Source organism: Plectrocnemia conspersa, unplaced genomic scaffold (assembly GCF_051122295.1).
Source record: "Plectrocnemia conspersa isolate PC_06_02 unplaced genomic scaffold, ASM5112229v1 ptg000012l, whole genome shotgun sequence".
Taxonomy (NCBI): Eukaryota; Metazoa; Arthropoda; class Insecta; order Trichoptera; family Polycentropodidae; genus Plectrocnemia; species Plectrocnemia conspersa.
In genome coordinates, this window is record NW_028277176.1 from 12,690,185 (window position 1) to 12,716,103 (window position 25,919).

Below are 25,919 nucleotides of genomic sequence, written 5' to 3' on the forward strand. Positions count from 1 at the left end.
TTTTGCATCAAAGCCTCCAAAAATGCTAATGGAATAAAAAAAACATCGAGGAGTTGTAGAAGGTTATATTTTAAGAAGAAAATTATATTTTGAATCATTAAAATAAAAATGAATAGTTAATTTCGAAAAAACAAAACAAAACATAAATTTAGTATTTAGAGTTTCAAATGTCTCAAAGAGATATTGCTAAAAAAACAATTTTAATTAGGCTGTAATGTTAATTAAACATATATGGAAGGGTAAGTAACTTTATTTTAAATGTTTCAGCCGTTGGTCTAATGTGGCACGGATGCCTTTTACTAGCACTGTCTTTATGGCGTGCCGCTCGTGCCGATAGACAACTACCACCTGTAATGGCGGCTGCTTGGGCTGGTTGTGATGCTGTTTGGGAGTTGGTCCACTCCAGTAAGTAAAAATTGCTATTATTATTGGGTATCCCATAATCAGCCGCCTCAATGCATGCGTTGAGCCTCTGCTATACTTGATTGCAATTTTTTTTTATTGTGCTCTTGGAGAATGTCAAGGTTAAAAAATACTGTTGGTTGAGATTTTTTGCTTTTTTACCACTTCTGAGACATTCGATGACGCGTACCTATTTGTGATGATTTTTACGATTGACATCATAAATTAAAATATTCAAGAATAATCAATTTTAAGAAACCAATTCGTTGCATTTATTATTATTATTTATTATAATTTTAATCGATTCGTTCAAATACGTTTTCTTAACAATAAGAATGTAAGTAACGAATACTAGTATAGACGCATAGCTAACCTAACTGACATGTATGCAATAGTAACGCTACACCGTACATTAAAATACTCAGTTAATTATTATTTTTTTAGAAATCATATATGTATCATACATTGAAATTTATTTTTAAGGTACGAATGCGAATGATTTCTTAGAGTTGCATTAATTATTTTTACAATTCTAGAGCAGTTATAAAATCTATGCACCGATAACATAAAAAGCATTCACGTTCAGAGCAAAAGCAGCTGCGATCAGTGTATTACTTATTATATTATAGATCGACTATTGATTAGTATACTTCTACAATTTGAGTTTAACATTTTTTTAATCCGTAGAACTCCCTCAGTACTAAGTTGCAATTAATTAATAATAACAATACGTATTATTTTTATTTTCATTAAATGTGTTTATTTATCTTTTTAGCGATGAAGCAGTATTTTTTTATCATTTATTTACCAGGCATCGCAAAAATGTATAATTCATTTACAAATCTAATATTTTATTTAAAAACCTCTGCTTTTATGCGTAGATGCTAAATTGTTAGCCTCAGCTTCCTAAATTGTTTTAATATTTAATTTTTCGGACGAATTGGTTCCGAGAATACGTTTTTTCGTACCTCTCCTCTCCTCTTTGGTTTATCGTTGAACTGGTTTTACGTTCCGAGTTTTTGTGACTCAGGTGTTCTTACGCATATATAAATACTTAAAATTCTTAGAAATAAAATTTTAAATATTTAAATTACTCTGGGTTTTTCTTTGTCCAATTTTGATAAGTTAATATGTATATATATTATTACGCTATTTTTCATAACTGGCTTAAATCAATCGTTAGTTTATTCAATAATGTACGTTCTTATTAAAAGTTAAAATTACTTTATATCACACCAGTAAAAATTAATCTTAATATTCTAAACTGGATGAGACCAGTCAAAATACAAATAAATATCAACTTATGCTTATGCAAAATAAATAAGGATAATATGTTTCAAATTTCCCAATGCTTCATCAAATCATAACAAAAATATTTGATAGCTTATCAATTGCAGAATAATTGTTTACATACAATATATACACATTGACTAGATAGCATCTTATTATTTATACTTTGTTGATATATTCTGCTAATTATTAATTATGTTATTAGTTAAAGTTTACTATTTTGATAAATATTTTGGCAACAAAAAGATTTGCCATTATTTTTTTTATAAAAAGGTCTTATTTTGTAGATATTATCAATATTTAACAATATACAGTTAATTGTATTGGAACTATTAATAATGATTAATTATTATACGCGAGTATTACATAAAATAGATGAGGATAAAAAATAATAAAAATGTCATTTTATGAAAACAAAAACACCACTAAATTTTAATTATGAAATATATAACAACGTGCTTCATCGTACAAAAGTGGTAAGTGATTTGATTGTCCTTTTTTAAATCGACACTATGTTCCATTATAATATGGAACATATATACAATAAAGCTTATAATATATTGGTATTTTTCTTGGGTTACGTGCAATTGAAGAGCGTGAGGGCACTGTGTAACTTGTATACTTACCGGATGCGTACAGTGAAATACACTACCTTTCTGTGTATTAGAGTCTCCAATTACTCGAACCATCAACTACTCGAGTATCGAATATTAAAATTTTAAAATACTCGAGTACTCGAGTACTTTCGAGTATTTACCAAATGTACCAAAATAGCTATTATTCAAATTCGTGCACATATAAATAAATAAATAAAATACTTAGTATGTTAATTTTTACAATTATTTTAACTTCACGAACATACTTTTTAAAAACAATAATGCAAAAAGTGCCTCGAATTTAATATTACTGCTAACCTTTGGTTTTATTATTCCCGTTATGGAAAAAACCCTTTCCGTTGCTGTTGATGTTGGTCTTATTGTCATTAACGCGTTAGATAAGGCTTCTAATTTATATCTGTTCGCTTTTTATAGATATAAAATTTTTTGAACTCTCTTTTTATGTTCTCTTCTTTCATTCCCTTCTCTGCTTTTCTCTTATTTCCTTCGACTATTGACAAAATAGCATTTTGTAATTCTTCTTGAATAGATTTTTTTTCTTAACAATATACAATATTCTACTCTTGATTAATGCGAAGAATTTAAATCTATATCCTTCGAAGATGTATTTGGGTGAATCCCTTTCACTCTAGAGCTAAACGGTTCGCAAAGAACTGACTTTACTTTAAATGCCTTTAAAACACACAATTGTTTTGATTTATATTTTAAGCTGAGGGATCAGTATAAACAATTTACAACACTTTACGCTACAACTGCATAGTCATAAAACCTAAAAAAATTTTTTTGTTGATATTTCATATTGTTCATTGCCATAAATTAGATAAGTCGGGACTGTCGAACAGAAAACACAAAAGAAATTTCTCCGTCGTACCCACTAACATAGCCGACGACCGGAACTATGCAACTATGGAACTATGAAAAAATTATAGCTGATAGTAACCGCTCTAACTCGGGACTTCGGGCATAAATGCCAAATAAAAGCAAGACGTTAACCTTTACCGGACCGAGTTAAAATTATTTTTGTTTCTGAAATATTTCAAAATTTTTTAATTTCGAGTATTAATCGAGTAATTTTCAAAATACTCGATTATCAAGTACTTGAAAAATAGACAAGTATACTCGAGTATCGAGTACTCGATTACTCGAATTGGAGACTACTGTGTATACTAACACGATAGACCAGTGGTCGGTGACTAATGCCTGAAAAACTTAAGTTCGAATCTTATATGACATATTTTTCAGTTTCTATCGTGCCTGGGAGATCGAAATTAGTGATTATTAATATAATTTCGGTCGATCTTTGCAAATAGGTGTTTTTTTAGATTTTATGGCTGTAATAATAGTATATAATTTTAAAAATGGATAGTACTGATTTGCAGACTTTAATTCCAGTCTAATGTCTCACTACTTACTTTTTAATTATGTTTTTACTGTTGTAATGCATTAGGATAATGCCTATCATGTTACAAAATAAATAAATATGTATCTCGGAAAAAGCTTCTAGCTTTAGTTTAGCAATGTACGATATTTAAACACTGTAATTAGAACAATTTAAATGTTATACCAGAAATTTGCATGTATTACGCAATTCAAATACAACGAAATTGCAGGCGCGTTCGGTGAGATAGTGATGAGAGTGAGTGAGAGATAAGGGCATGCGGAACGCACGCCTTATCTCTCACATACTCTCATGGCATAACACGCGAGCAAGCGAAAGGGAAAGTATAATGTGTTTATTTATGGGCGACCGTCCGATAGTTACAAAGAATATGTACAACAATGTTTATTTTTTTAGTTAATTTTTTTCTAGAGGCGTATCTCGATGATTTTAAAAACGGTTTTGAGAGTTTTTATGTTGGTGTGCTTGATTATGCAATTATTGCGTGTTCCAAAATGCCTATTTAAATATTGTTTTGTTTAGCCAAACCTTTGTTTTAGTAGTTTTCTTTATGGCTATTGTGTGAATATAGTTTCAAATGGCGTTTTAAGTTGACCCCTTGCAGAGCTATGTGACACATCTAGTATATATTTATTTAGTAATGACAACTATATTATTATATATGGCTATTTATATACACGATCAAGTATGTACTCTAAGCCATCACAATTTTAAACGCACATATATTTATGTAGACATAGAATGGCGTAAGCAATGTTTGAGAAACAATGACGACCGGGTTTGCCAGTGTTTCTCAAACATTATGTGATATATTACTTCTAATAATTATATAATATGTTAAGTTATAATATTTGGTTTTTGCTACTGTGTAAAATTAAGAGCAACTCTTAATAAATGGATGTTGATTTACTACTGAATATTTATTTGGAACTCTGACTGATCTAATTTAATGTATTATTATACATACAAATTATTAGAATAAGTAGTCGAATAATAAATATGTTTACTATAATTAGTTAAATGATAAATCATAACTAGATTTAAGTTATTCTAAACATGTTCGATTCCAATTAGATCGAGGTTATATAAAATATTATGAAAATAAATAATATACGTAAATAACAGACGAAAATATTATGAGATAAATCTGACAGTTGCCAATGGAGATATAAACCTAGTTACACAACCCTCGGATATTCTAGGGCTCAATCTCGAAATAGCTTATGATGCAATCACTCGGAAAAGGTATTTCGTGTCTCGTCACTTCGGATCTACCTAATTGACCTATATATTTTTTTTCAATTTCAGCACTTATCGACGATCCATTTTGTGGCGGTCTCACTGCCCTATCACTATCGTTCAAGAGCTTAGGTATAGCCTTATCTTTGATGATGAGATGGTTACTCTGCGCCCGTTGGACTCTCAGAACTCTGATGCTGGCACTGCCCATTGCTGCGTTTCCTCTACTCTTCATCCCAGACCGTTGATCGTTTTCCAATGGCTTTCGTGGATTTTTCTCTATATAGTCCCGCTTCAAAAGAGGGCACCCTTTGATATGACTCTATCGATATTTTGTATCATGTAAACTATTCATTACATTTTAGCGTTTAAGGGGCGACGGTTTACATTCATTACTTCGAGAGAGCATATTTATAATATGAACGAACACATTTAAGAAGCCACTGTGCCATGTGACAAAGTCAAAATTATTGTAGACTGTGCCGTTTGACGTGGCTTATTACCTTTTTGCTCAATGTACCTTTTTACAGTATTCGAAAACCGAGTGTTTATAATAAATACATAGGTAAGTGAGTCTAGCAAATAAAGGGATTTATGACGAGAACGCGAATTATTTAATTTATATAATTTGTGATATTTCCATATGCGAAAAAAGTTTAGGTACGTATTAAATGATAAGACAATCATTTTTCGATTGGCGCAAGAATCGCAGTAGTACCAACATTAGCAAATTAATGAACTCCCTCTTCTTACAATATTCACACGATTGAATGTTAGGATTATATTTATACGTATTTTATATAACCATAAAAATCAATTATATTATTATTAAATTTATTTATTTTTAAAACATGATTATAATGTATAAAAATATAGTGATTTAATAAAAAAATATTTATTTTTATGAAAAAAAATGCCAAAAACATATCTATTATTGTTGTTAATATTATGTATAACAGTATTATTTGAATGCCAAATATGTATTAAATAATCATGGTCTATTATTTTTACCCAAATTTAATAATGATAGTGCTAAGTGTTGACAAAAATGGATGTAACGTTTGCTGTATTTTATATTAAAAATATAATAAAAATATAAATGTATATGGATGTATTATATAATGATCTTAAAGTTATTTATGTTCATTATTATTTTATTTAAAAAAAATGTAAGATATATTTAAATAAAAATATGGATAATACACGTATGTACAATACGACAACAATGAGAGTTTATTTAAATTTTAACACACATTAATTATACACATTTGTATATGATAAATATATTAATTAAAATTATGTCGAAAAAATACAGATTTATTTTTATGTGTAATATATAAATTTGTTATATATTCATAACATTAGTAATATATATATTGTGAAAAGACTGTAAAAATTAATTTGATACCAGCTTTAATGTTTACCTTTATGCAATAAATTTAAATTATTGTATATAAAACGTAGTTTTATTTACTATCACAATCGTAGCTATAATTATATATTTTCTAAGTTCTAAGCTGTTGATTGAATCCACACAGATATTCAAATGAGATTTATATAATACTTTATCAGAGATATTTTCAATCACAGATCACAAAGACAAGTAAAAAAATCATAATGATTGATAATAGTATCGATTTTTATCCTTAATAACATTATTTATCTTTTTGTAATAATAGTTATCATCGTTGTCGTAACTAAATATATCCTTGTAAACACGCGATACGCATATCATAAGCGAAGCACCGAGAGCCGCTGACCCTAAGCAAGCAGTTAGCAACACCAGCGAACTGTTAGTATCTACACTTTGACTGTTTAACTCATCTTCGTCTAACCTTAACATTCTTTTACACTCGTGATTTATATTTTTTGGTATAACAGGCTTTAGGAATTCTATCATGAAGTTCAAAGAGCAGCTATCTTCGCATTCTGGTATCGATAACTCGTTGAAATCTGTATTGTTATCTACTCTATAGAAGATCCTTATATATTTCTCCAGCTCAGTGTTGTTCCAGTAGACTTCCATCAATAGAGCAGAAGAGAAACCCGGAGGTGTTCCATCGTATACATTCAAAGCTGATAGTATCCCAACAATGTTAGAGTCATGAGCAGAATACAAATTCATCTTGAATGGTCTATTTACATCAGCATCTTTTGCGTTCTCCAAGAGATCCTTTATCAATGGTCCATACCTCAATCTTGTAGAATGTTCAGTTGTAGCACTCACAGCCAATGCTTTTCCAGCGAGTTCTGATAAAGGTTCAGGATATATAGTCGTAGACCATCTAGGTAGTTTTAGTTGTCGCATGTTTTCAATTATAAAATTTGAATAGATATTCGCAATTTCATCAAGCGTATTAACTTCTTTGCCCAGATGATAGCTCAGGAATTTATATAAATGATGGCGTTGATTTTCTTTTATCTTGAATTCAGTGCTATCTAGGATTTTCTGCATTTCATCATCGTATTCCGGGCAATTTATATAAGAGAAGAATAGATCATCGCACCCAATGGCAGAGGAGAATATAGGTATTGCTTCTTTTGGATATAAGCCTGATATTAAAGATATTATTGATGTTAGAGTTCTGGACGTATTTGTGCTCCTCACTAATAAGCTATCCGATGTGTAGTTATCTGGTAGTTGAGAATCGTATCGCTCCTGAAGAATGGTTCCGAGTTTCTTCATCTGCTGGATACCTTCATTTGTTAGAATCTTCATTCCTTCTGGCCAATGAGAACTATCCTTGTAAGGGTCGCTTGGATACAGGTACATCGGCGTTCTCATCCCGGTTCTCGTCACAACGGAAACGTGCAGAAGTTCGTCGTCTGAGTCAGGTAATATGGAACTTTTTGCGGTAGCAAAGAAGCTCAAACACAGGAGGCACAGCGCAGTCGAATCCATTTTTTTGCTCAAAAATGGACGATGTGTGCCGTCGACGGGTAAATTTAAGACTGAAGGCGGCGAGCGATATCGCAGTTGAATTTTATATATAGCATGACGAACGAGATAAAGCCCAATTGGTACATTATCACAAAATGAAATTTGAACGCCAAAGAAAGTGTGTTTGTCGTTTGTTTGTTTATGATTTATGATTCGTTATGTGTGTCATGCGTTTCATATTTTATATTAACTAGTTTGCACTGATTTTGTCAGATATGTACTCGAATATATAAATGAGATAAAATAAAAATAATCTCGTTAGTCATGTAATATAAAGCCTTTATTTTAAAATTACTGTAACGTATATTATGATATAAAAGTTATTTTGAATAGAGAGAATTATATGTTTTATTTATTTTCACAAACTTGTTATATTATATTTTTTTTAATATAATTGTTTTTTTTTAATATAATAACGTTTTTATTGCTTTTTGTGTAAAATTTAAATTTAAATAATTGTACAAATTATATTTATAGATGATGAATAAAAAATGCGTTATGGCCAAAATTAAAACTAGCACTGTCAAACTTTGACGTTTGCTGCTAATCAAATATGCTATGTGTTTTAGAAGTTTAATTTAATTTTATATGTTTATAGATGAATGAATGATGAAATACAATCTATAATTGCACCGAATTATAAATCGTTAATACACATAATTATAATATTTGCATTCTTAAGATAAAAGTTTATCAGTATGTTAACAATTGTTTATATTCAGAGAAAACTAATGATTGCGAAAAATAATACTATATTTTCTTTGTTGTATTACAATAACTGCATTAAAAAATATATAAAATGCCGTTTTAATAGAAAGATAAATTAGTTTCAATATACATATATAATACTGCACATACATTGCTGTAGTTCTGAAAAAATTCTTACTTTTTACTAAAGCTATACACACAATTTTAACATAAATGCTGATAGATATATTAAATTATGATGCTTATATTTATAAAAACAGTATAAGACCAGGAACGAATATTCATGCAGTTAAATATTAACTGTTTTCGACTTAGTATCTAAAAAAGATTTTCAGCTTTGGATAAGATAGTTAGAGTACAAAAATAATTTTATATACAAAAAGGAGATAATCTAAGATACTGTATATTTTATTTTGAGAAACGTTTGTGTCATAGTTTTGTAAGACTTTATAAAATATAGTTGCAGTAGGAGCAGTATTAATACATTATATATTTAAATTTAGACTGCTAGTACATTGCAAAGATATAATACATCATTGCATCCTTATTTTTATAATTTCTTAAAACAATAACATGGGACAAACCCACGCTTCAATATCTACACTAAACAAACAACAATAATGTTTTATTTGCAGTTCAAAATTCATTGTGTAATGATAATGTATTTGGGATTTGTCTCATTTGTGTAAATAAATCCATAGTATAAATAATTCGACTCATTACTATGTGTTCAGTTTCATTCTATTCCGTCGACTGGATACATTGTGTACTTCTATACGAGCGAAATGGTATCTGCTGTGCAGTGCCTCTTGCTTTGTGGATTTCTGATTGAAGCAACCAGTTCAATAGTTCCTGACTCAAAGGATGAACTTTTGCTTGTCTCCATCGTAACAAGACACGGAATGCGAACACCAAAGAACTTATATCCCAGTGATCCCTATAAAGATATTTCTTACTGGCCGGAAGGATTTAAAGTTCTTACTGCTGAAGGTGCAAGACAAATGAAGAAGCTGGGTACAATTATTCGAGAGCGTTATGGATCTTATTTGCCGCTAAACTATACGTCTGATGGTTTGTTGGTTAGAAGCACAAATACATCGCGAACGCTAAAATCAGCTTCATCTCTTCTATCGGGGCTATATCCTGGTGAGTCCATACCGATCTTCTCATCACCTCATAGCTGCGACGATCTATTCTTCTCTTACAAAAAGTGCCCACGATATGACGAAGAGCTAAAGAACATCCTGGAAAATGAAGAGTTTAAAAATGAAGAAAGAAAACGACACCATTTTTATAAATTCTTATCCAAAAATCTTGGTAAGGAAATAAATAAACTCGTTGAAGTCGGTAATGTTTTCACAAACTTGGTGATTGAAGAGATGCGAGGACTGCAGCTACCCGCTTGGACAAAAGCCATATATCCAGAACCTCTGACAAAACTGGCAGGCGAATCATTAGTTGTGAGTGCACGGACCGAACTATCGATTAGATTGAGGTATGGCCCGTTAATAAAGGATATCTTAGAAAATTCACAACTTAAAGATGCTGATGATCCGTTTAAAATAAATTTATATTCTGCACATGATCTAAACATTGGTGGAATACTTTCGGCATTCAAGATATTCGACGGAATACCACCAGGCTTTTCTTCTGCTCTTTTAATGGAACTATATTGGAGGAATAGCACTCGAGAAAAATACTTGAAGATTTTCTACAGAGTTGATAACAATACAGCTTTCATAGAACAATTGTTGCCAGAATGTGAAGGTCCCTGCTCGTTAAATTTCTTATCAAAGTACTTGCGATCTGTAGTACCGAAAAATATAAATCATGAGTGTAATAGAAAATTATTGAAGAGCGTTGCTCAAAAAGAATACAAGCCTACTAGCCAAATCTCGAACGCTAATAGTGCGCTGATTTTAATGTGTGCTTGCTTAGGTTCGGCCGCTCTTGGAGCTATGCTTGTGGTAGGTTTATCACGTGCTTATAAAAATGTATTCTGCTATAACGACGTTGCCGAAAATCACCTCCGCAAGAAGTTGAACGTTGTAAAACATCAAAATCAATACTATTACCAATCACTGTGATTATTTAACAATCTGTGATACAAAAAGTGAATCTCATATAAATTTTAATATAATATCATTTATCAAATAATTTATGTTAAGTAATTTATTATAAATCAAATTATTTATAAACTATTTGTTTAATAAATTATATGGACATTGAAATCATACATAAATGTTTATTTATTTTTAACATTATCTTACAACTTTATAAACTAGATGCATATATCAATTAAATACTAAAATAATACATATTTTATTATACAACATTGATAATAATAATAATAATCAAATTAATTATTAATATAATAAACAATTATATAGACCCATATATAAAGCAGGAAATGAAATAATAATTTATTATTGGTTTTAAACTTAGCTAAATATAATTATTCATTATTTTAATATTTGTTTTATTAGTAACTGCAAATTCAATTGTGACGCTTAGTTTTTAACGGTAACATGAGTATTTTAAAGCTTTATAGCTTATGATGGTAATGAAGTTTAGAAATAAAAATAATTGCATGGAGCTAAACATTCCAGATATAATAAGTTATGTACGTTTGACAACGCTTTAGTTCACCGACTGAGAGTTATTGTTGCTTCAGCAAACATATTTATAGTTCAGATAACAACATAATTGGTTCATAAATGGTAATACTTAAAATAACATTTTTGTTTAGAATGATATATATTAGATAACTAATATAATATAAAAGTTATTCTACACTAGTTACTCTTAGTACTCTTCATACTAGTACTCTTCATTGATTTTTTAATGCGTGTGATACTTACAAAACAATCATACTAATTTTTGACATTAAATTATTAAAAATACAATGATTATTACAATGAAATAATATCATATAACTGTTAATTTGATTACCATATCTTTTATAAATTTTATAAAATAGCCATATAAATTGCTTTGTACCTTTCATAATACATTTAATTAATTTCATTTATGTTATATGATAAACATAATAAACATTTAAAAACTATATACGACAAAAACATTGCTTTAAATTGTTTTTTAAGCCTTTTAGATATAGTATGGATGATAGACATCTAGTGACGATTTATATAAATTTTATAAACATATTTTATAAAATAATTTAATATATATATATTGTTGCTCACATCATTAAATCCTTAAATAAATCAATCAGTATCTATATTTTAATGCACAATAAGATCTCGATTATTTTTATTAAGTTAATACCATGATTATGTATTTAATAACCGTTGATTTATAACTGTTGCATCGCGTTGATCATTGTGATCAATGCAATGATTGTATTATAATCTAATGCAATCGACTATCTAATGATCAGATTAAAATTATTGTAGTTAGCGCTCATATTCTCGCGCTTCGCGATCTATCATTATGTATCCTTATCAAAATAATCGGTATTCTGAAATATGCAACTTTTTAGAATGATGTCGGTATAGTGAGAAAAAACAAAGAAGTAGTTAAAAAGTATATGAAGGGCGAAAGGGGAACAATGAAATGCTTTGATTATTACTTATTTTTATGTAGATTTTTAGACGATCTGATGAACTGTTCCTATCTACTAATCTGTCGTTATCTACTACGAAACACACATTGCTTTAATGCGATTTTGCTCTTGGTAATCGATCATTTGAACGCCTGTCACTATCTACAATACAAGTGTGCATTTCTGTCGTTCATAAGACGTGAAATATTATTATATTATGAATTGTACACAGATGATAGTTGAGCACTAATTTCACGTACTTAATTTCTAAGTCCAATAAATACATACATATATAGTTTAATATATTTACAAATTATATTTTCAATATCTAAAGTTTGAGAAACACTGGTTTTAATTGAGAAATTACTTATACCCAATTACCTAAATCTAACAAATGAATTTGATTTTAAATTTGAAAGAGAAAAACTTATCAAAAAATATTTATAATGATCTTCACACACGTTTATGCTATTTTTTTAAGATGCACAAATTAAGAATCTGATGTATATGTAATCTTAGTGTGCTTTAAATATTAGCTAAGTTTTATTATTAGGTTTTTGAGAAAATTTATTTATGGTCAGTTCAAATAACACAAAACTTTATTCTTATTTATCAACACAATATTCGTGTTTTCAGGCTGACATATGTCTTGGACGTATGACTATATGCCTTGCGGCTCTTTTGTAAGGCCAGGAAAGCAAGGTAATCGTTTAACGTTTCCTTTCCTTGTCAATCCGTCAGTCGTGACCGGCATCAAGTAACTTTTACTGCCGAGCTATGAAACGTGGATATATAAGCAGTATCAGCACCTTCAAAGAATTTTTATTTCAACATTATCATAGCATGTCAAAAGTAAATTACATGTTTATTTAAATATTAGTGATTTATAAAAACAGTATATAATAGTTGTATATTTGATACAAAAAGATCAATAATTAAATCATAAACATTTTTAATAAATCATGCATATCAAACTTGTTTTGATTCAGAAGCTACATTTATTTTATTTAGTATATGATACTAATTTTCTAAAGAGTTTCAAAAACTCGTTGAGAACTTCATATTATGTATTACTTAAAAATATTGAGAGCTTCTGAATTGATATAAAAAAATCCACATAAGCTAAGTAATATATAAAAATAGTGGTAAAATAAAATATTTAAATACACTAATACAAAAAGAAGTATAATAAATCAAATAATAATTTGCAGTAAATGCAATATAATAAGCAACATAAATAATTATGAAAAAATACTTAAAATTAATTCACTATGAGTTAATTTATAATCAATGTGTATAAATTAACTCACTTCTGAAAAAGTTAAGAGATTGAAATGAAATTAAAATGACGTCTCTGGCAAAATAGGATTATTAGTACAAACCTTATGTATAAAGAAAAAAATATTAGATTCTGTAAGGAGCAGAGAATGATCGATTAAACTAAAAATAACTAAGTGAAAACTAAATTGTGGATATGTTCTAGAAGTACTTGAAACGACTGTTCTAGGAGTACTTGAGACGACTGGAAAAATGACGACTGAAAAAAAAACGAATGTTCTAGGAGTACTTAGACGACTTAATGTTCTAGGAATATTTAAACGACTGAAAAAAGACGAATGTTCTAGGAGTACTTGAGACGACTGGAAAAAGAAAGAAAGTCGGAGGAAAAGTGAAAAACATATGAGAATGGAAGCTCTGAGGAGTGCAAAAAATAGCAAGCTAAGAAAAGTAGTGACTGATCCGACTCAAACCAGTTCTACTAGAGAGCCGAAAATGTTTATTAATGAAAATTATTACTGTATGCCACCCAAACCTCTAATCTTTTCTCTGACCTTATTTATACATTTATATATTGGCCTTCATTTATACATCAAATTACATATATTTTTTCCCACGTAATATATTTTATATTGGGTTGGCAGAAATATCTTAGCAAGTTTCAGTTAACTATAATAATAAATATTTTCCAATAAAAAATCCAGTCTCACATCCATTTATTCATTAAAAACTATATGATTTTTTACGAGCTTTACACCCCATTTAATCCTGTGAATCTTTTATTAGTCAACCATTAGTAATATGGTTATATTAGATATTCATGATGTAAATGATAAGATAACTCCGTATATAATTATATTCTTATACTAGTTGCTGAGTGGTGCTCGTATAAATAATAAGCGCTAAAATTTATGATGTACGTGCATACATGTTAATGCTCCTGTTTAAGTGTTTTGGGGGTACTAAACTACGACAAATATGAGACCCTTGTGTGTTTTAAAATCTGTATGATGGATGTATGTAGTTGGTACTTAAAATTCAGGTCCGCAAGAGCAAATTTTATATCATTAAATTTACTTTTACATTTAGAGATAAAATATTAATTAGGTTTACTATATGAAATTTATAAATATGTTTATTGAATTAACAGATTTTTGACATAAACTACAAGTTGAAACTATAAGATAAAGCCGAAACATGAAAGTTTAAATGTGCAACTGCAACATTTTATGAACCTTATGTGCGGTTAAGTTTTATTTTATTTTCGTAATACACTGGTGCAACTTTTTGCTTTAAAACTAAGCCATTTAAACGTGAAACTCTGCACAGAAAACGTGCTTTTTGAACGCTTCAAACTATTACTTCAGATTAACAAGCGAAATTGGAGTCAACTAGTCAACAAAGCAGCAAGTAGCTAACTGCAGCTTTTCTATAATATTTAATTTTAAATAATAATTATATTTATAAGTTTATTTAATTACTCAATATGTAGATTGGTTTTAATTTGAATAACTTTTCGTTCGTTAGCTCCATAATCAGCATGTGTAAATAACAGTTTATAACAGTGCTTTGAGTTAATATTCGAACTGATCGTATTGATGTTGAGCGCAGTTGCCTACCTCTAGATATACCAGGCAAATGGGAATAATTAAAACCTCCCTGATCGCAGTTTGATGTTCGACGAGTAGCTACCTCTTTGCAATTCATTATTCAGCACCGGCCCAAAAACGTTTTTGAATTTGCTCGTGAGCATAGCACTTCAATCCCCGAACGAGCAGTAAAACGAGATTTTATTTATTAAATTGCAACGCGAACATGTGCCTAAAAATAATTTAAATCCAAATTAGTAGATCTTGTCGAAGTATAAATTATTATACGTACCAATTAATACCATTAAATTTACAAAATAAATGAAAAGGTTGTATGTATATTAAAACATAATTTTTCAAATTATCTTCATAGAATAAGTTATTATATGTATATATTAGTACAGTACATAAAATCGATTAAAAATCAAAAATACATAAACATATGTGTATTGCTAGTTATTTTTGAATCACAGGTAACTCAATTCAAGCCATTTCAAAATTAAGCACAAAACCTTGTATTATGTAAAGAAATTTACATTATTAACATATACATATATACGGATAAGCAAATAAACAGCAATAGTTGAACATGCAAAGGAAACACAGCTTCGGAGCACATTATCCAGGGGCACAGACTTGTTGTCGTTGTAAGACGAGATGGCGTAGGCTTCTAGCTGACCCCGAGGGCATCGTTCCGTGGATGCAGCGTGAAGGCAAAATATTTTTAAAGTAGTTCTGAAAATGTTTTGAATAGTCACCACTTTTCATTTTTCAATTAATAAGTATATGATCATTTTTTAATTAATTAAAGTATAAATTTTGTAATTTAGTATATCACAATAATCACAATTTAATTTAATAATATTTTAAAATATAAATATTAATAATTCAGGATGAAAAAGCAACATTTAAATAAAGGCGCTTTATGGATCAACCTTCGAAAAAATCACTTCATGAGAATCCCCAGAAGTAGTAATTGCCACAGACTTTAGAAAACGCAAACAAAGAACGCTTACGAAATCTTCGTTGAAGAGAAGTGACTTACGGTTCAAACCATAATTTTTTTACAAAAAAAACAATGATTATAAATAAATTAACACGATATATCAGCAGTATAATATTTGCGTTAGCACAGTCAGCTCAAGAGCTATCCATTTCATATTTATTCATAATTAAGAAAGATATGGCAAGTTTGGATTTTCGCAATTAGCTCTAAGGCACACGATACGGATATACGTTCCATATACTCTTGCTTATATTTTGAACAAATTTATAGAAATTAAAATCATTCAGAGCGTAAACTCAAACTTGCAATCTCTTTCGTAATAATGAATAATGATGAAATAGATAACTCTTGAACTGTGTGTTAACCCAAATAAAGTATAGTAACTGAAAGTCATAGGAACAAATTTCATACGAATCCTAGCGTTTTTTAGGATTAGGGTTTCACTGATTTTTTTATCTTACGGATGAATATTGTGATAAATTATATTAAAAAATCTAGATCGTACATATTGACATATATTTAAATAATACTAGTTTATATAATATAATAGATGTCACTGATTTTGATTTTATTCTAGTGCCTTACTATTTACTTGTAGGTATTTATTGTGTTCCAGGTAAGCGCCTGTGATATTAAAATGGAAAATTAAAAAAGTATTCTCATAAACAATATATTCACGCGCTGGACTAAAGAGAGAAAAATAGCAAATCTGCATAATTTTTTCTCAATAATATTTATCTTGTTCACTAAAGCTGCTCGCAGTAAATATATAAAAAGGTTCACAATAATCCGGATTATACACATATCACTTATTTAGAGAAGCTTTAAATTCTTACTTAATCACAACTACTATACTTTGAACTTTTAATATATTGCCACACCACTTAGATTTATCCGGGCTCTCCCGCATTCGACACAAGCGCCCCACACTGACCTTTATCTTTAACTATATATTGATATATATGAAAAACAAATAATATACCAGACAGATTCACTAGTTCAGAAAGTCACATCAAAAACTATGTATCATAATTTTTAGGGGAATAACTAATGATGCAGCTAAATTAAGTGAATAATTTTTACGAAATCTCTTTATAGCAAAAATCTGATTGTACAGTGAAATTTATAATAAATTATTTATATATGATAAAACAAAATACAAATTAAATAAACAAATACATGGAATAACAATTGAAATAATAATATAAAACAACTGTATTTTTTTTTCAATACTACTTCTGTTTTAATTGATTGCAACATTCTTTGAATTAGTCAAAATCATCGTATAGAGCTCAAACCAAATTTGGTAGCTTAAGGTTAGTTTAAATATATACTATATTTTTGTGTGAATTGTATAAACAATGCCTTATTGTATATAAGTTATAAGTGTGTGCGAATATAAAATTTTACGTTTGATATTTATAAACAATTTATAATATTATATTCATATGTGAGATTTTAAATTATTTTTTTAGAGCAAAAAGTTATTTAATTCGACCATAGAAATATTTAAATAGCTTCAAATAATTTACTGAGAAAGTTTGCAGTATGCTAAGAGAAAAAAAGGTGAAACTATTTGCAGTACGGAGTGCACCAGTGAAGCGCTGAGTAAACACTAAAAGTTGTGAAGGTATATAGCAGTCGTTTGAAATCGATTTTATTAATGGGCTTAGTTTTCTTAGTAATTGGGAGAAAGACTCTCGTGTTGTAATATATGTTTTTTCCATTTTTATAATAGCAATTACGACATAAAAAATACATAACACGAAAGAAAAAACACATTTAAATATAAAAATCCATTGTTACTTTTTACGGAAAAACTCCGGTAATACATTTATGTAAATCGGTTACAATTTAAAATTGATTTATGCACACAGTATTAGTCATTACTGCAGCGATAACTACAGTAATTTCACCTCTTTCGACATTATACGTTCGTTATTACTGTCATGTATGAAATTATTAGTAATGAGTTAATTTATTAGTAATGAATTTTTTTTTAATATAAGATATTTAATAGTAAGCTCTTATAAATCTATTAAAACGGGAGTTTTTTGATTACAGACTTAAACTTAAGTCGACCTGCGGTTTCTTCAAGATGCGATAAACATAGTTCAGTTATTACAAGATAAGGGATGACTTATCAATGAAAATTCCAATGTGTCATCTAAAAAGGTAAATTCCATTTATTAAAACTTGCTAGCCACTTGTGTCAAAATTCAATTCTCAAGGTAGCTAATGCACACACATAGTGTTGCGCTAATGCATGTGCTAGCGCTACACAGATACACACGTTTACCCTAAATCTATATTACAGTTTTATTTATAATATTTTTCAATTAAGTTAAAATCAGACCCGCTACACAAAAAGTTTGCGGATACCTACACTGTACCACTGCAGAAAAAATGCATTTTTATTAAAACACGTGCGCATATAAAATAGCATAATAAAAAAATCAGTATATAATTCATTAAACCCCCAAATGAATTCATATGTATGGTTCAACATACCAGATCGTAACATTCTATCACGTTTCACTTTCACGACATATATAAAAATTCCCTTTAGATTATGAGAGAAATGAGCCAACCCCCTTCGTGTAATACAACACATACACACACAAGTCATGATAAAAATGTGGTCATGATCCATTTCGTTTTGTTTCACAAGGACTTGTCTATTGTGTAAGTAAGGTCATATAAATAGGTACATACTATCTACAAAGGCATGCTTCATAAAAGCTTTTGGATGAGTATAATAGTAAAAAGCGAACGTAGCACGCGACACAGATTCAAATACTCCAATGTCAGAAATCGCAAATACGATAACCAATCACATTTGCAGTCACTGAGAGGAGCAAGGTCGCAAAAATGATAACATTTAATATGAATGTAGGTTAAAGCTAAGGAAATTGGGCACACATTTTATATAAGGCACATTTATTGGTTATAAATTGTTATTTTGACACAAAATTGTTCAATAATTTTGTGTCACGTACGTATGTATATACGTAATGTTAATATACCATTGTTTGCGTTTTATAATCAAGTCGTTTTCAAAAATCGATTTAAACTCTAGATTTTGGACGTCGTGGATGGACCTGGGTTGATGTGAAGAGGGAAGTGGTTGTTTTCTTGATTATATGTTTCCGTCGATGATCAGCGTAGTTTTATTTTTAATGTGTGGATTTTAATCTGTAGCTTCCATATAAAACGATGCTATCATATAGAATTTTTATGAAATTTTGTAATAATTGTTATTGCGGTACAGCATTGTTGAAGTCGGGACTGCCCCGCGTAATCTAGCACGTCTTGTTACCTTGCGCTGAATCCTTTATGATCTATATTTAATTTAGTTTTATATATTGCTGTAATTAATTCCGTCAATTATTGCGAAAGTAATAGATTTGCATCTTTCATGATTCATTTATATTGTGTAAATATTATTTATTTAATCTGATTCTAATGCATTCATTAAAAACATATCAAATGACAAATGCTGTTAGGATACTATATATACAATGATTAATATTTAAAATAATTGCTTATCGACACAGAAAGGAAAATAAAAGGCTGTTTACACGGTTTTTCCGCTTCATTTTAAGCAACCCTTCATGCGAAATGAGCATATGAATGATATAAATAAAAGACCAAAATGTGCAGAAGAATACATATGTAAGAGTTGGCAAGAAGCCGGGCGTGAAGAGTGGTTTGAAATGAAGCGAATACTGACCATGTAAAGCACGGGTGGGCAAACATTTAGGCCCCGTCGGCGACAAATTTTGTATCGATATTTCCCTCCCCCAAGCTGCCTAAAGTTATAAAAAAATTGAACAAATTTACGGAATAGTTTTATTTGATATAAACACTTTCACTTCACTTTACACACGACGCAGTTACATTACTAAACTTTAAATTAAACTAAAAGTTCATTTTTTAGTATTCCTTTATTATTTGTTGAAGAGCTTCAAACCATTTTTTTAAATACGATTTTTTTTGTTATTTATGTTTTAGTTTCTCTTTTGTAATCCTAGAGTGCAAAAAGTATTTACTTGTAATATATTCAAACCATTTTCTATAAGTTAACATCAATCCTCGTAATCGACTTCAACATTTAGTTGCATAATTTTGTTTTTCATGTCGAGTGCTTAATATTAAGTACCAGTAATACTTATTTTCTAAATTGCAAATCATTCAAAATAAAGCTATAAACAAATTATATAAAATACACATTAAAAAAAAAATCATATATCGATAATTAAAAAACACTATCATACCAGAAAATATTAAAAAAATATTTCGCGAAACCACACTAACTATTATTTAATTTAAATACAAGTACAAAATTCCGAAGCACATATTGCTTTAGAAGCTAAAGATAACATATCACTGGTTCCAGACAATAATACTACTCGACACTCCAGGCTGACTTTCAAGATCTGACATTAAAACTCCCCTACTTAATCAGTATATATGTGTTCTTTTATATATGCCTAATAAAATAAACTATTACTAGCTATTCCAGTGTCTATTTTGATATATTTTAAATAACTGAGAGAAATATGAAAATCTTTCAAAATTGTAAAAATTTAGCCTTCTAGCGCTTTATTGCTTAATTAAATATTATATATTTTTATTTTGTTATTGAATGTGGCAGGAGGTCCTTGATCAATGGGTTGTAAAATACAGCCATAATTTTAACAGCAATTCTAATCAATATTGTTGGTGCTTTTTTGAATGTAAAATTACAATTTTAATTACTTTTTAATCAATTTATTTACTAAATAATTTAACTGTTAAAAAATAATATACCATAATATATTTCTGATGTATAAAAAATATTATTGTATAATACCACTTAGTATATACTTAATCGAGGTTTGCGATGACATAGCACCCGATATAAAACGATATAATACCACTTAAAGTCTATTTTATTTAATTATTCATATAAGATAGGCGCGTGTTCGGTTTTTCAGTACACCCCAATATTGATTGACCTTGAGAGTTTTGAATAATAAAATATTCTTGCTCAAATAACGTGTTTGGCTTTTACATTATAGAGTACATATGGTAAAAATATTTACTTTTCCCCTCGAACGATTATTGTTAAATTACACGTTCAGTGCAAAATGGGTTAGGGTACAAAATCAAACTTAATTAAAGCTTTCAATATTCGCATAGTTTGATTATTGGAAATTCTTATCTTATAACCGGCGTTGTTAGTTCAAAAGTCGTTAATGATAGTTTGGCGACGATAAGGCGACGAAATGCATTTATATAAGGGTTGCTGAACCTGCTAAATTTAATCCGAGGGTATATCCGCTAGCGTGTGATATTTATATAGATGATAATGTCGCAAAGAAAAAGTTCACAAAGGTCTTTTATTAACATCCGCTTCGTAACGAACTGACAACGGGAATGAAAGCAGGAAGTAAAAAAAATGATCGAAAGCCTTTTCCTTCGACGTAGCTTATTATAAATATATATGGTTCAAAAATATTTTTCGGTATGCATACCAAAGATTTATAATATTAATCTTCTATTTTTATACATTTCGTGAAATAAATTTTGTGCAATTTCTTATTGAATTAGGTCACGCGAATATAGCCAAAAAATTTTGAGCATTACACTAACACATATATTGTTTCTGTCAGAAAAATTGTCTGAAATTGTGGACGTCTCGATTTTAAATTAACCATCCAGTTGGTTAAAAACTAACATTAAAAATATATTTTAAAAAACGAGTTTCTCTACAATGATAACGTACTCTTGATCAACGTTTCGGCAAGAAGATTCTCGCTATAGTCACACTACATATTACTTCAACTTTCATTTTCGATCTAGATTTTATGCGGCGTGTTTCATTGCTACTTTATTGTCACTTGCATTTTCTGAGCTATTTGTGTTGTATGTGTCACGTGTTTAAATTAAGTCATATACATTTAATTTAAAATTGAAACCCAGAACTTTAATATTGTTTTTCCATTATCTCGGTTGTTCATTGTGATGCCCTTTTTAATTTATATTTCAGGAGCTTCTGGCAAATAAAATTTTCACCCAAACTTTTTTGTCGCCGATAAATATTTTATTAAAATCGACGCATATTTAGTACACACCCTTGTTTTTGCTGCTGAAATTCTAGTAAAAAAACTAATTTATTCGCTGAAGAATTTATTAATTAGACAAAACTAATTTTGCCCTTGATCCCTTAAACATATGAAATACATAAACTTTTCTTTGGTCTTTGTTTTCTATAAAGGTTTTTTCGATCCAATGAATTTCAGTGCTTCTTTTTCTATCTGGATCAAGTCTCTTAATTTCTAGCTGTAAACAGTGAAAAGTTTGCAAGGATGATATTTTTTTTTTCATCAGTAAGTTTGTATCAGTTTTCTTTTGGAAAATAAGTTTATTAATAAATATTTCATTTTTATTAAATCTAAATTTTTAAATTTAGTTTTCAAAGCTCGAATGTTGTTCAAATCTATAAAAAAATAAAGCCATTTTATTTGGATAACAAAATAATTAAAATTATAAATATACATACATATATGAAAAGAAACAACGTTAATTAAATTCGTAATTGTGGACAATTTCAGAACACATTTATCTGGAGGCACAGACCCTCAGCGACACGCCATCAAAAGTGTCGTCGTCATCAGGGGAACGAGGTGGCACAGATTCTTAGCGGGTGCCTGATTCATCGTGAAGGTGCAGCTTAGGGAAGAACGAGGTGAAACAGACTCCTGGTTGACAATGGTTGGCAATGTTGCATCTCAGGAGGCCTCGGCGGAAGCCCATCTACGAAGGACGCCTTCAATGCTGCGGAATCTTCGATGGATATGAGTCCAGCAAAGATAAGAGCTTAACAAAATAACTAAATAATGGTTTAAAAAAGTCCTTGGTTAATAATAAAATGTCCTTGAAGATCTTAAACGTTTTGTTAAAGGTGTGTTTTATAATATGGCCTTTATCTTATTCTCAAAGCTAAATACCACACACGGGGCTATGACGGCTCAGTCAAAATTTGAGAAAATTAAGCTGGGGTTTTGGAAAATCCAGTTAAGCTTTAGCTTTCCTACTGAGATGCTTGAATATTTTATTAAATTAAAATTCAATTTTTAAATAAATATAGTATCAAAATTTGAAAAAAAACTTGTTTGTTTTAAGATCCATGCGTTTTTAATTTAAATTTTAAATAAAAATAATGCTTTTAGTGCGTAATATAAAATTCACTTTGAGGATAAGCAAAGGCCTCGAATATGTCCGTAGGGAAACGCATTATGCAAATACGTACGAAGAATTTTACACTCTTTTGCACAAACTTTGCTGATCATTCTTTTTCAGCAATAAACTCTCCAAATCAAAAGAAAGGAAGAAGAGATGTAAAAACGGCCCGAGGCGTGGATTAAACTTGCTTCATTCTAAAATTTTGTGTATCCGAATTTAATATTATTATTCGCAATCATATTAGATAAATTTTTGGGTTGAGATACATTTTTATTATTTTTCTCGTTACTTATACACGTATTGGAGCGTTTCTTTCGCGAGAGGCTGGTATTTCATCTTATTACCATTTGTATCCATAAAATCTCGCAAATATCTTATCCGCAAAACAAAATCACGGTATTCCCGCGAGTTCCTTTCTGCTTTCGCATTCGTAATACATAAAGATTCTATTCTTTGTGAGATTTGAGAAATACTTTTATATTTCAGTACTTATACGTAATCTAGACGGTGCACCTCATATTTTTTATTCAAATTTTGTGTCATGTATGATGTATTTGTTTTTATATAGACTAATTCGTGCTGTATATAAATTACAATTATTTTGAGCAGCATTCAACCTCACTAATAACATTCAAAATACCAAATATATATTATATAGTATTTATTAAAATAATTTTATAGCACATGTAAGACAATTTATTTCATGGCAATTATTTCGCATTTTTTTTCGAAATTCATTTAAGCACAATCTACTTAGTAAGTTGTGATGCACTAGAATGAAATCAGTGATGCACAAACTATCTCGATTTTATTTTAATCATTATTCAGGATTTTCATACGTGAGCTTAGGAAAATCTAAGAAAACCAAATCTGTTAAGATCAATTGAAATTATAAATATATAATAATCATTAATAATTATCTCTCAGATACGAAAGAAATTTAAAAACACTAGGACTTATGTAGGATTGAACCAATGTCTGTCTGGTGTTAGTAACCTGCTTAAATCGTGCTAATTATGTATAAAAAGGCTATTAGATAAAGTATGAAATATGTTTATTTTCGCTTGAGAGCATCACATGTTATTGTTAAAATCATGTGTTGACACAAATACTAGTAATCTTATAAATATTTGTATCTGTAATCTTATAAGTATTTTTAAAAAAAAAATCTAAATGTTTTAGTTCATGAAATTTATTTAAAATAAATATGCTTTATGTAAACTTGAAGAAGCAACTTTTATAATTTAAGTATAACTAACAATGTCATGAATAATTAGTAATTTTATACTAGCAACTATAGACAACGTGTCTAACTAATAATGCTCGTTAAGCTTATGTAACACTTAAGTTTGAAATATAGTTTACATTTAAGTTCTATTCAACACTAATACAAAGCAATTAGAAGTTCATTATTAAGTTTAGAAGTAAATAATGAATTTTATTAGTTGAAAGTTCAAAACACAAATGAACATACTATATTTATTTATACATATGTGATATTCTCTACGAGATCATTTTTAATATATTATAAGACTAGCTTGATTTAAGCAAATCATCTTTCAGATATAATAGGAAATAAAAAAATAAAAGGTTTCATATGGGATTCGAACTCAGTTTTTTCCGGTGTTAGTTATTTACTTAAGCTTTTATTTAGATCAAATTAAAAAATGTATTATTCATTATAGGTTTTTGATTTAAAGAACAATCTTCTAGAAATTAAAAAAATATTTCTCTAAGCTAATATATTCATAATATAAAATTATTACGTTATTTCGATAGTTTATAATTTACTATGTCTTTTATAGCATAAAATTATTACGTTATTTCGTTAGTTTATCAAGACGTAGTAAGAATTTCATCAATTTATTTAGTCGTAGTAAGAATTTCATTAAGCTCCTAATAAATTATCACAGCTCATTTGGGCGTGCAGAGAGCACTTCTTAGATTTTTTTTAAATTACGCCACAGGACGTAGCAAATTTATAAAATATTTTTATTACAATTTTATATTTTTTTTGGAAACGACGTTGTTCCTTGAATCTCGCAGCGAAAAATATTTTCCCCTATTTAAAACGATACGTGGGTGTCTGTGAGTAGGCGATGATATGCTTTGTGATGGTCAAGTGGGCGATTAATATTATTTACGCTGTAGAAGTTTAAATAAAAGTAAAAAAAATAGGTCTTGTATAATATATAATATACATTTAAATATATTTAAGTTTATTTCATAGAGAAAATTAAAATCCTTTTTGCTTCAACTATGGAAACAATAGGTTATACAAAATATTTGAGGCTACAAGTTTGATTAGTACAAAATAAAGGATGTCACTAAAATAATTCTAATATAAAAAAGTAATATTATTGATAGATATTGGCGATTCTCAATAGAGTTCAAAAATCCATTAATTTTATGTTGGTCTGAAGTCTTTGATGAAACTCGATGACTCTTCTTAGTTTCCAGGTATAATGTCCAGCGCTAAATGTTTCGAAAAGGGTTTTAAGGTTTTATAATTGAAATATTTGTATCTACAGCTTCCAGGTTTATTAATGAACTTTATATACATGTAAAAAACTAATTTGTTATATCTACGAGCTAGCTGCTTCTTTGACGAATATCGATATTATCAGTGTTCTCTCGGACTATGTAGTACATAAC

At 29.0% G+C, this 25,919-nt stretch overlaps 3 protein-coding genes across 5 annotated transcripts in view; 2 read left to right on the plus strand and 1 right to left on the minus strand.

The window, feature by feature from the left end:
* The window catches only part of LOC148228253 (uncharacterized), a 29,736-nt gene extending 21,835 nt beyond the window's left edge, over nucleotides 1-7,901 (plus strand). For all 3 annotated transcript variants that reach the window (XM_088200142.1, XM_088200144.1, XM_088200143.1), the window contains 2 exons: nucleotides 268-405; nucleotides 5,017-7,901. In XM_088200142.1, the coding sequence (XP_088056268.1) occupies nucleotides 268-405; nucleotides 5,017-5,195 (317 nt within the window). In that variant the 3' untranslated portion in view covers nucleotides 5,196-7,901. The remainder of the gene's footprint in view (nucleotides 1-267; nucleotides 406-5,016) is intronic.
* LOC148228254 (prostatic acid phosphatase-like) lies at nucleotides 6,148-7,918 on the minus strand. Its single transcript, XM_088200146.1, has one exon. It carries the CDS (start codon nucleotides 7,847-7,849, stop codon nucleotides 6,560-6,562), a length of 1,290 nt encoding a protein of 429 aa, XP_088056272.1. The 5' UTR covers nucleotides 7,850-7,918; the 3' UTR covers nucleotides 6,148-6,559.
* Nucleotides 7,919-8,968: 1,050 nt separating this feature from the next.
* LOC148228255 (prostatic acid phosphatase-like) lies at nucleotides 8,969-10,694 on the plus strand. Its single transcript, XM_088199928.1, has one exon. It carries the CDS (start codon nucleotides 9,382-9,384, stop codon nucleotides 10,681-10,683), a length of 1,302 nt encoding a protein of 433 aa, XP_088056054.1. The 5' UTR covers nucleotides 8,969-9,381; the 3' UTR covers nucleotides 10,684-10,694.
* The last annotated feature ends 15,225 nt before the right edge of the window (nucleotides 10,695-25,919 follow it).